This window comes from Phocoena phocoena, chromosome 3 (assembly GCF_963924675.1).
Source record: "Phocoena phocoena chromosome 3, mPhoPho1.1, whole genome shotgun sequence".
Lineage (NCBI taxonomy): Eukaryota > Metazoa > Chordata > Mammalia > Artiodactyla > Phocoenidae > Phocoena > Phocoena phocoena.
In genome coordinates this window covers 32,332,342-32,345,086 of record NC_089221.1, presented here as the reverse complement: position 1 = coordinate 32,345,086, position 12,745 = coordinate 32,332,342, and the positions used below count along the sequence as shown (strand labels likewise).

General features: G+C 34.5%; 1 protein-coding gene across 3 annotated transcripts in view; it reads left to right on the top strand.

Annotated features, from left to right (window-relative positions):
• RICTOR (RPTOR independent companion of MTOR complex 2) overlaps window positions 1–10,916 on the top strand; it is a 91,519-nt gene extending 80,603 nt beyond the window's left edge. For 2 of the 3 annotated variants that reach the window (XM_065873395.1, XM_065873394.1), the window contains 6 exons: window positions 371–455; window positions 1,235–1,468; window positions 8,701–8,856; window positions 9,190–9,313; window positions 10,582–10,720; window positions 10,842–10,916. In XM_065873395.1, coding sequence (XP_065729467.1) covers window positions 371–455; window positions 1,235–1,468; window positions 8,701–8,856; window positions 9,190–9,313; window positions 10,582–10,720; window positions 10,842–10,916 — 813 coding nt within the window. The remainder of the gene's footprint in view (window positions 1–370; window positions 456–1,234; window positions 1,469–8,700; window positions 8,857–9,189; window positions 9,314–10,581; window positions 10,721–10,841) is intronic. The other variant, XM_065873396.1, reaches the window with a different exon arrangement.
• The last annotated feature ends 1,829 nt before the right edge of the window (window positions 10,917–12,745 follow it).

Genomic DNA, 12,745 nt, shown 5'->3' with positions numbered 1-12,745 from the left:
TTTATTTAATCCTTGATCCTATTTATCCCAAACATGGCAGCCACATGTTGTGCTAATCCCATGAAATACTCACAAATCTCTAGAAGGTAGATAGTACTAAAGAATACACATTTGTTTAGAAGTGTAAAAACATTTTAGATAAATTCTAAAATAATTATTTTAATATCCATTTAAGTCACCAAGAATAGATAAGGACCTTAAGGGTTGTATGCTATTTTGTCAAGTTTTGGTGATTTAACCTTCTTCAGTATCTTTTCATTATAGGTTCATGTGCTATAGTAATTCTGTTTAAATTACATTTCGTTTAATTATGCTAATATACATAAAGTGAATTTTTATAACAGGACTTACCATGACATATCTATTTTAGGTAAAGGATATTCCCTATTTTCAGGCAAAAAACATACCTCCACATGATGATCGAGGTGCAAGAGTGTTTGCCCATGATGCAGGAGGTAATGCATGGTTTTTGTTCTCTTTATATTAAAAAGAAAATTCTTTTCAGTAGGATGACACTAAAAATTCAGGTATACTTACTTTTGGGTCAACTTAAAAAATTATAGCAAAATAATTGTTTGAGTCAATTTAAATTAAACCACAGTATTTTTTTGCGAGAGACTTAAAGTGTTTTTCCAACTAACAAGCCTCTCAAGAAGACAAAGACCAGATCAGTTGCTTCTGTTTTAAACAAACAATACATGAAAAAATTTTAACACTTACACTCATAGGTCTAAGCAACAGCTGTTTGGGGAAAGGAGAGAGAGAAAAATGTACTTATACATTACATGATTTCTCTTTGCTATGAGCTGTGGTATTTTAATTAATATATGCGTATCAGCCACAAATTTAAAGCTTTAAAATCTTGATGATTTTTTCTTAACAAGGACCTCTTTAGACTCAGAATTATTACTTTTCTTTACGCAAATATTAAGAATTGATTACACAAATATTAAGAATTGAAATGATAACCTAATTGTATAATCTTAATTTTTTATTTTGTATTTAAAACCCCATATTAAAGTACTATATCTGCTGATGTTAATTATTTTCATAATTTAAAGCAAATTATCCTGTTTTTCTCCCCAGTTAAGGTTAGATTTTGAATCATAAAAGGAGTTCTGGTTTTCTTCCCTAATTTCCCTTCTTTAAAATTTCACATAGTTTAAGGCACCTTGAAAGAGGTGTCATTGATACCATCTTCATCAGATTATGTTTTATATTTACTTATGCACAGGTCTTCCATCTGGAACTGGAGGTCTTGTAAAAAACTCTTTTCACTTGCTACGACAGCAGATGAGTCTTACAGAAATAATGAATTCAATCCATTCAGATGCTTCTCTGTTTTTAGAAAGCACAGAAGACACTGGACTACAGGAACATACAGATGATAACTGCCTTTATTGTGTCTGTATTGAAATTCTGGGTTTCCAGCCCAGTAACCAACTGAGTGCAATATGTAGTCATTCAGGTGAGTGATTATGTCCTTCAAGATGAACCCACCTGCCTTTGAATCTGCTCCAGTCACAAGTCATCTCCCAGCCCGATTGATCATCCCTCTTACTCCATTCGCATTACCTCAGCCTTAGTACGGTCACTCAGCATCTCCCTGTGGGAATGTTAGTAAGTTTGTCTCCAGTTTTTTCCCCTTCCAATTCATCTTTCATACTACTGCCTTGGATTAGGCTGTTGACAGTTTTTTTTACTGCCTATTCAAGTCCAGCACACAAGACTCTGTGTGATCTGTCTACTGTTTTTTTTACCATTCTCCTATCTTATAATTGATACACTGCTACTGACTAGATGTTTTTTGAACAGACTGCTCTTTTTCATGGTTCTAGGCATGAAGAGTGTGTTTTCTCTACTGTTCCCTCTTGCGCCTTCTCCTCCTCACACACATGCAAGCTCACACACAGTCCATTTGGCAAGCCCACCTCATCCTCAGAGTTGGGGCTGTTTTATCTTCAAAGCTTTCTGTGACCCTCTTAGTCGTATGTTGACACTTCTTCCTCTTTACTTTCATTGCTCTTTGTACATAGATCTCTTATGATAATTATTGCTTGGTTATTTTTTTCCCTTCTACTCAATAAGTTCCTTCAAGGTATGGTCTGTTGTGCCTTTTCATTTTTATTTTCTAATACTCAGCTGCTTACTGCTTTATATACTAGGCACTCAATATTTTTTTGGTGAGGGAGTGAATGAATCAGATCCGGATTCAGCTTTTTTATAAGTATGTGTAGATAGCTTTTCTTGGTGAATATCACTTAGACACCCTCAAAAAAATCTAGTGATAACCAAAGTTCTCTGGGTCATTCATCCACGTTTCTCCATGGCATCCTGATTCAGAACTTCCCAGCTGATGGGTTGCAGCACACTGTGGTACCACATCCACAAATAGGATATGGATGTGCTGAGAGATTAATCCCCTCCGTGGCTCCATGCCCCAGTCGGGCCTGGGTTTGACAAACCCTTGGACTAGGCACTTACCACTGTGAACAGTCCTGTCCAGGGACCCAGAGTGCTATAATTATTTTCATTTTCTGTGAGCGAAAGGTTTGGGCATTATTGTTCTGATGTATTGTACACAGTAAAGAAGATGCTATTTAAAATCATTTGTCTATACATTGTTTATGATATTTTAGTTCTTCTAAGTTCTGTTTCTTCATTTACTCATTCAACAAATACTTATGAAGCACTTACTGTGGAGTTTTGCTATGTAAGTGTTTTCTCTTTATTTATCAAACGAGATAGGGAAGCCAGCTCCCTAATTACCCAGTCACAAGACAGTCCCAGCTAGTTCTAATCCATTTGTGATTACTGAGCTAGTAATCAAGTGGCGTCACATCAAGTGTGGGACTTGTGGAAGACTTGCTGCAGTCAGCAAGGCTCTCACCTTGGCACAGGATCAGAACCCCTCCACCTGTTCTAGTGATACGAAGTGGGGAGGAGAATAACTCTTAATTGGGAAGTGATTACAGTTTACTATTGATACCCCTCTTGGAGGTATGAAGGGAGGCAGGCTAATTGTTAAAAAGTCACTGAACCTCTATGGATTTATGCATTCAACTTAATGTTTATTACATCACTACTGTGGATCAGGCATTAAACTAGATGCTAGGAAAACAACTGAGAGAGAGAAAAATAGATATTATTCTTACACTCTTTGAGCTTTAATCCAATGGAGAAGGAAATGGATTGACTGACCACTCGATCAATCAGTACACAAATATTAATATAAATACTGCATTTGTAACAAACGCCATCAAGGGTAGGTACATGGTATTAACAAAGGAATATAACCAAGTAGGCAGATCAAAGAAGAGACTTCCGAAGAATTGCTGTTGAGCTGTGGTTGAAAGAATGAATAGAACCTAAGTGAAGACAGGAGTATAGAGAATTTTGAGGGAGAGGAAGCAGCATGAGCAAAGGTCTTCTCTGATGGGAGCAAGTATGGGAAGTAGGAAGGACTAAAAATACACCTGTGGGAATAGAGCTCAGAAAGCAAAGGGAGAGGAAATACAGAATCAGCCTAGAAAAACGGGTAGGGACCAAGTCCTGCAGAGCCCTTCCTACCCAAAGTGTGGTCAGCAGACCAGCAGCATCAGTATCACCTGAGCACTTATTAGAAATGCAGACTCTGCCCCACACGCAGAATCAGAATCAGCATTTTAACAAGATGCCCAGGTTATTCATGTACACATGAATGTTTGAGAAGCACTGGTATCAGCCATATTAAGTATTTTGTGTATCAGAAAGGAGATGTCTTTATTTTCCTTGGCAGATAATTAAAAAATAGTTCCTATACTATTTTTTTAAATTGAAGTATAGATAATTTACAATATTTGTGTTACTTTCAAGTGTACAGCAAAGTGATTCAGTTGTGTGTGTGTATGTATATTCTTTTCTAGATTCTTTTCCATCATAGGTTATTACAAGATATTGAATATAGTTCCCTATGCTATACAGTAGGCCCTTGTTGTTTACCTATTTTATATATAATAATGTGTATATATTAATCCCAAACTCCTAATTTATCCCCCCCATCCCCTTTGGTAACCATTGTTTGTTTTCTATGTCTGTGAGTCTATTTCTGTTTTGTAAATAAGTTCATTTGTATCATTTTTAGATTCCACATGTAAGTGGTACCATATATTTGTCTTTCTCTTTCTGACTTAATATGATAATCTCTAGGTCCATCCATGTTGCTGCAAATGGCATTATTTCATTCTTTTTCATGGCTGAGTAATATTCCATCTTCTTTATCCATTCATCTGTTGATGCACATTTAGGTTGCTTCCATGTCCTGGCTATTGTAAATAGTGCTGCTATGAACATTGGGGTGCATGTATCTTTTCCAATTAGAGTTTTCTCTGGATATATGCCCAGGAGTGGGATTGCAGGATCACATGGTGACTCTGTTTTTAGTTTTTTAAGGAACCTCCATAGTGGCTGCACCAATTTACATTCTCACCAACAATGTAGGAGCATTCCTGTTTCTTCACAGTCTCCAGCGTTTACTGTTTGTAGACTTTTTAATGATGGCCATTCTGACTGGTGTGAGGTGATACCTTGTAGTTTTGATTTGCATTTCTCTAATAATTAGTGATATTGAGCATCTTTTCATGTGCCTGTTGGCCTTTTCATTGCCATCTATATGTCTTCTTTGGAGAAATGTTTATTTAGGTCTTCTGCCCATTTTTTGATTGGGTTGTTTGGGTTTTTTTTTTTTTTTTGATACTGAGCTATATGAGCTGTTCGTATATTTTGGAAATTAATCCCCTGTCAGTAGCATTGTTTGCAAATATTTTCTCACAGTCCATAAGTTGTCATTTTGTTTATGGGGTGTTTTTTTTGTTTTGTTTGTTTTGTTTTTTGCTGTGCAGAAGCTTTTAAGTTTAATTAGGTTTATTTTTGTTCTTATTTCAGTTACTCTAGGAGACAGATCCAAAATATACTACTGCAATTTATGTCAAAGAGTGTTCTGCCTCTGTTTTCTTCTAGGAGTTTAGGTCTTTAATCCATTTTGTGTTTATTTTTGTATATGGTGCCAGGAAATGTTCTAGTTTCATTCCTTTACATGTAGCTGTCCAGTGTTTCCAGCACCACTTATTGAAGAGACTTTCTTTTCCCCATTGTATATTCTTGCCTCCTTTCTCGTAGATGAATTGACCATAAGTGCATGGGTTTATTTCTGGGCTCTCTATTCTTTTCCCTTTGTCTATATGTTATATTTCTGTTTTTGTGCCAGTACCATATTGTTTTGATTACTGTAGCTTTGTAGTTATAGTCTGAAGTTGTCCCCCCTCTACTATGTAATGATCATTTTAAAGGGATGTCAGGACTTGAACACAAGACTTTTCATTCTTTGAAACTTTCAGTCTGGTGGTAGTGTTGGTAGTGGTAGTTGTTCAAAAAATGTTAAAGCTCAATGGAAAGGCTATTAGGATATTTCCTAACATTTTATTCTGTGTCTACCACCTTTACAGATACTTGTGCATTGTATTTTTTAGTGTGCAAGGCAACATGTTGGCCTTTCAACATTTAGTATTATATGTTTCTTTTGGGTCCACTTTTATGTATACCACCACATTTGCCCTAGTGTAGCTAACCAACTGAGTGGGAAACCTTCTAAGTGTTGTAGACCAGTCCATCTGTGAAAGAGAGAGCACTGGAAAAAAAATCAGCTAACTATAAAAGATAATGGCAAGAGATCAGTTTGAATGTCTAGGTTATTAAACTGACAAATTTGTGAGGAGTGGGTAGAAACTACATGGGGTAGGGGAGGGCCCTAAAGAGACAGTGGTGGTTTTCAAAATTATTTTAGCTGTAAAACCCATGTTTCAATCAAAATCTATACAAAAGCTCAGTGGTATGCAGATGAGGATGTAAGGGGAACAGTGGGGTGGCACTCCATCTACTAGCCTTGCCCAAGTATAAAATTGGGGGTAGAGGAGGCTAGGAAATGCCAGGGCTTCAAGAAACACTGAAGACCCCTGGTGTAAACAAAGCAGAGTGTGAGTTTTGGTATCAAGGAGACTTAGGCTCAAAGCCAAACTTTTCCATCTTATTAGTTATCTGATCTTGGGCAATCTACTTAGTTTCACTGAGCTTTTAATTTTTTCTTAAATCTCTAAATAGGAATAACGATACCTGCCTTATGGTGTGGTTTTGGTACTTACTAACATGTAAGATTAACATTCAGTAGGCTCTCTGTTAATGGTAACTCACAGTAAGTTGTTTATGTTAGAAATAATATTCTTTCATAAATTCTGATAGGTCAGTTAGAATGATCTTACTGTGCCCCTAAGGAAAATCTCCTTGTTCATTTCATTTTACATCCCTGCTGCCAAGGGGAACTGGTGATCAGGTGGGTATATCTACCAGAGACAGAGCTCCTCACAGAAATTCTTAATGTTTTTCATAAAGAATTGTTTCAGCATTTCAGATAAGCTATTTGGCGACTTGACTACTTTCTGATAGGAAAAATTGAGCTTATGATTTTTCTTAATTAACCCATATGGACTTACGTGATTTTTTGCTTAGAGCTTTTTGTTCTTTCCCACATATAGTGGCTGGAGTCAGCCTTATGCCCAGATACAGGGAATAAAGAAGGTATCCAGTTTCTTAGAGTCTCGTCTGTCCTATGCTTCATGTCTCCATTTTTAATTAAAAGATAAAATAAGGCTGAGCTAGAATATTGTTAATTAAAAAGAGAGGAAGCAGTAAAAGCAAACAACTACAGTGAAGAAACTAAACATCAATCACATAGATAAAATGGTTCAGTTTATGGACATAATACTTCATCCAAATTAAAAATAATCTTGAAATAAAATGTGTTGAGTAAAAGTATAAGTATCATTGCATTGAATACTTTTTAAGAGAAGATAGAAAATAAAGGTCCCTAAAAGTCAGTATCATCAATATAGTATGCACAGTTTTGCCTTCAGCGGAGTCCTAGACATCACCTTCCATGCATAAGAAGAAGGAGGCCAACTAGCTGGTCCTTTCCCAGTTTCAAGAAGTTTTGGTTCTCCTTATTGTGCCAATTTATAAATAGTGCCTATATTCTACCCACTTGTTCTCTGAAGTTTCCATTTAGCACATGTAATTATTTCATTAAAAAATTTATTCATATGGTTTATAGCAGGTTTTACACAAAAAAATACCCCATGTAGTAAAAGCCTTCTGTTATCACTATACTTAGGATGCTTTTTCACGTCTTCCAGTGGGAGAAACTAATTCTTTTGGCCTGGCTTAGTTAGACTCATGATTTTTTTTTTTTTTTTTTTAATGAGAATGAATGATATCTTTAGAAATAAGATGTGGTTGTAACAGGTTAGAAATGTTAGGAGTCATCACTGGTTGAAGGTGAGGCTGAAATGAATTAGTTTATAACTTTTCAGAAACATGTTGATTGAAAGAAGTATAATTTTCTTATTGTTCCTTGCACTGGAATATTTTGTCATTTTACTCCCTGGCAAGCTCATCAACTGAGTCTAAAATAACATAGTCATCTCTTACCTGGTTATTCAGCATTGCTGGTTTTTAAGTACATCTTTAGTTCTCAGATCTTTTGGCAGTAGTTTTATATTTTAAATCAATGTATAATTTAAGTACCATACATTACTTTTAAGTGCCTGACAGATGCATGATTTCCTTAATATTAAAGCTATGCTAAATTGATTTTCTGAGGAACCAAAGCATATTCCGCTTAGTACTATGTAAATATTAATCTTAGGAAGTGCTTAAAGATGAGATGAGGTGGTGATATCTATTCTGTTGAAAACAGCATAGGGAGAGGTAGTGTGTGTTTACATTGGTCTAGTTTCCTGGACTTTTTAAAAAGCTTTTTTAAAAGCTCTTTTTAATACTCTGACAATGTGTTGTAGTGGAAAGAGGACTGAACTAGCTATCAAGAGGTCTCACCTTCTGGCTGAGTGTGTCTCTTCTCTCTCAATCTCTTTTGTAGCTACTGAGGTTGCATGATTTTCTGGGTTGCCCAATGTTACTTCCTAAAAGGATAACCAAAGACTTTCTGATTTCCATTTGCTCTAATCACTTCAAGTGCTCAGGAAATTTTTAAATAAAAAACATTGATGTCATTTTAACAGCACTAAGATGTTTGGTTGACCTTAAAATCCCATCTAGGAGTATACCTTAGCAATGCATGGGTAGTATAGTAAATTTAACTCTAAGGAAGGAACTGATAAGCCCAGGGAACTGTGATTCTAATATTGGTAATTATTAAATGGTGGGAACAACAAGTGATAGAATAATAGATACAGTATAATCCCACTTATACACCAAAAGAGCAAGAAAGAGAAATTTAAAATAGCAAATATGTGAATTTTTATATATTTAAGAGAGGGGTATTTAGTTTGGGGGTGGGAGGGATGGGAGAGGGGGTAGATAAGGTACCTTCATTTTTTCTTCTGTATACATCTTTATTTGAATTCTTTAAATAAACACATATTTATGTATTTTTTATAATTTAGGAGTATAAAATTTTATGTATAAATGTCTTTAGAATTTAACAAATTTTACTATCTGAGTGGTCTGAATTTACTTTGAAAATCTTCATCAGGGAAAATAATTATTGAAGACTGGAAAGAGATTACAAGGAATCATCTCTTCTTTAGTATACAGTGCAAGCATAGGAATTAAGCCATTATGATCTGTTAATTGATTTAATTTTTTCTTCAGACCTTCAAGACATTCCATATTCTGATTGGTGTGAGCAGACTATCCATAATCCCTTAGAAGTAGTTCCCTCTAAATTTTCGGGCATTTCTGGATGCAGTGATGGAGTGTCTCAAGAAGGATCAGCCAGCAGCACCAAAAGCACAGAATTGCTACTAGGTAAGTTTTCAGATTTAAATCCAAGTCCTGTTAATATAACTATACTTAGTCTGTTGTTGTAGATACATACTGTTAATTAAAGTTGTCTCATAACTATGAAAAGTCAGTTTTACTGATGTATGTTTAGATAACTGTTGCACCTATATCAGCTGCTGATACATACCCTCTTAGCTATCTGCTTTCATTAGAAAGAATTTTGCTCCCAAAATGATTATCAGGTCACATGCAATTTATCTCAGTTTTATATATTTGGTAGAGTTGAAAAAACAAATTCCATGAGTTATAATACTTTTCTATTGTGATATAGATAAAATATTTTAATCTTCTCTTCAGGTGTTAAAACAATTCCAGATGATACACCAATGTGCCGTATACTCCTTCGCAAAGAAGTTCTGAGATTAGTCATTAATTTGAGTAGTTCAGTTTCAACTAAATGTCATGAAACTGGGCTTTTAACGTAAGTAAGCTATGAGCATGAGTATTCTTTGTTCTGCTTTTTATGGTGAAAAAGATATTTGAAATACTTCAAAAGTTAGACTAATTAGCTTACATCAGTGGTTCTCAACTGCATGGCATATCTGAGTGAGACTAGATTTTCTTTACATACGTCAACCAAACTAGCGTACGGTTACAAATTGAATGCAGAAGCAGGTATGTGAATCCAGCTGTCTTCTATTCAGCCAGACTTTAAAGAGATCTGTAAAAATGTAAAACACTACCAATCTTCTCACTTTTTTAGTTTTGGAAAATATAGTTTTTTTTCATTACAGTATATGTATTTATGTTAACATGTAATAATTTTATTTTTTAAATGAATTAATAAATATTTTGAAATTTTCTGTTTTACTTTCTTGTATGGTAATTATTGATGGCTATCACCCACAAAAAATAAAATTTGTGGGGTTCTCAAGTAATTTTTAAGAAAGTAGGGGTATCCTGAGACCATAAAGCTTAAGAAAAGCTGGCATACATAAAAATAAGTGATATTTTCTTGGTTTAATTTTTCCCTATTTTTACTCCTTTCTTTTAATAAAAGTTGCAGAATTTTTATTGCTTTTCTAAATCACAGCAACATGATAAAAGAAAATTCAGGCAATCTTCAACATCTCTGATTTGCACTATTTAAAGCAGTGGTCCTCAAAAAAAAAAAAATGCACCTCAGGGTCTCCTGTGGGGCTTTACAAAATAATAGTAACAGAGATGCCAGGGTCCCACTGCAGACCTCCTGGTCAGAAGCTCTAAGTATAGTGTGTCCTTAATCTGTGCATTACCCCACACCACCACTGACTCTGAGATGCTCTGCCAGCTAAAAGCCACTGTTAAAGTTTGAAAGATTTAGAGAGAGAGCCCAGTCAAGGATATTAATAATTTCAGTCTAACTTTAAAAACTTATTTCTATTTTAAAACTTAGTTTTGAAAATACTTGAGTTATCCTAGGCTAATAAATAAATTTTGTAATTTCTCATGCCAGTGATAAAGAATATTTCTGACTTTCCAGGAAGTATTTGTGTTTTTATCATTTTAAGAGATAATCCCAAACTTAAAATAGCTAATGTAAGTGTGAGGTAGGAATATTTACTATTTTATATTCTTATGCCATCACCCAGATGTGCCACTTAATCAATATTTGGAGGAAAAAGATATTTTAAAAGTGATATTTTGAAAGAAAATAGCAAAGTCATTATTATAATTTTTATCACATCCTAGTCTTTTCTTCCATTTTAGAATTAAGGAGAAGTATCCTCAAACATTTGATGACATATGCCTTTACTCTGAGGTTTCCCATTTGCTGTCACACTGCACATTTAGACTTCCATGTCGGAGGTTCATACAAGAATTATTTCAGGATGTACAGTTTTTACAAGTAAGTAGGATTTGTACTTTTGAACTTTATCTTTCAAAAATAATTCTCTTTGAATTAAGTTAAAAGATTATATCTGTTGATACACTAGAAAGTCATTAATAATTTACCACTTCTTTTCTAGATGCATGAAGAAGCAGAGGCTGTCTTGGCAACACCACCAAAGGAACCTATAGTTGATACATCTGTTGAATCCTGACCTCATATTTATGATGTATATAGATGTATACTATATATATTCATATTTGTGGACTTCTAAAAGCCTCAGAAAATGCCGATTGACTGGGCAGCAGAGATAGGAGTATCTTCTCTACGCTGTTTCAGCAATTACTGGTACATGAGCAGTTGGAACTGCGGACTTCCCTAACCGAAACAACTTCCTCTCTCCCCCGTTGAGCCCTTTTAGGGGTTCATTGTTCATTACCACAGTTTTAAGAGTTTTAGTTACCATTGTATGCAAGAGCCAAGCACTGAATACCTACATAGGTTTTCTATTTTTTCATTTTAAGAGCATAATAACAGTGGAACAATAATAAGATATGCAGAAGCACCCTTCACACCGTTATTTCTGAATTCTTTTTTTAGGGTAAATATAAAGATGCCTTGTTTGTTAACTAATTTGTGGAAACTAGGAATCAGTGTCTCTGAGGGTGCATCCTATTAGCACAATGGGGTGTGCTGTAACTGCTGGTATTAGAGGGGGATCTTTGGCCCTTCCACTTTTTTCTTCATGTTTATAACACTACTTCAGAGGTTTGTAGCCTCACAGCGAAAGAAGAGCCTCAACAACCAGGACTTATAAATTATTTTTACATTACTAGACTTACATAAAGTTTCTTGTTTTCCATCTCTTCAGTTTTGTTGCAATGTGTTATTGTAGGCTATTTGAACTAATTAAGGTTTTTCACTACAGTTCCTGATTAAAATCAGAAAATTATTTTATAATTCAAAGTATTTTCCATTCATAGAATGCATATATTTTCAGTGGACTTCCATTTTCATCAGCTGCCCATATCACCATTTTAAACCGTAACTTGAACAAGCACTATTAATTTAGACCTAAAGCAAAAGAAAGCATTAAATAAGATCTTGCATCTCTTGAGGAAAAGATAAGTTTGCCTACAACTTATACATTCCATGGGAAAAGAAAAGCCATAGTTCCTTTTAAAAAATCATTAATGAAACTTACTATTACGATTAAAAATTGTAGTGAAAAGCCTTAAGTACCAAATTTTAAAGCAGCAGTAATTTAATTTTTATATCAGTGTTCTTGTTTTGCACAAACTACATGCAGTGATAGGTGAGTTTATGAGTACAGTAATTGCCTTTATCACATTTGCAAAATTAAGTTGATGAGGGCAAGGTTTTGTTTATTTGTGTGTTTCATTTGTGTATGTCTAAAAACTATTTGGAAATCTTTACAGGAATTAAACATATATGCAAATTTGTATATAAAAAAGCATGGCCATCCTCATTAGAATGCTTGTAAATGAAAGGATTATCTTTTTTGAGGTCTATATATAAATAGAAAAAAAATCCAGCTGGACTGATTAGGACCCTTTTTAATTCATTTGTTTAGACCATTTTTACAGTTATGCATCAGCTCTGACAGTCATAGTACATGGATTACTATCTTCCCATATTACAGATCCTTTTTATAATGGGCTTGTTCTTTGAGATCTCTGTAAAGAACCCTGTGAACTAGAAAATGTAACTCACAGAGATTTTTTTTTTTTTTTTTTTTAGTATACTGGCACTGAAAGTTCCAATTGGGATGAAGCATTTCATCTCACTTCATAACACCTCTTTGACTGCACTTCAGTGAATTGTTCTTATGTGCACTGTGTAGCAACTTACATTATAACAAAGCAGATAAGGGCTGTAAGCTTCTGCTTATGTTAAAAAGTGGTTCTTCAGATTTTCTTTCATAAAATACAATTGAAGATAAAAGAAATGCTTTTTTTTTTTAACTTTAATTTATCACTGAACCCAAGTGTTTATTTAAATGTTAACAGTACTTCTAAGAAC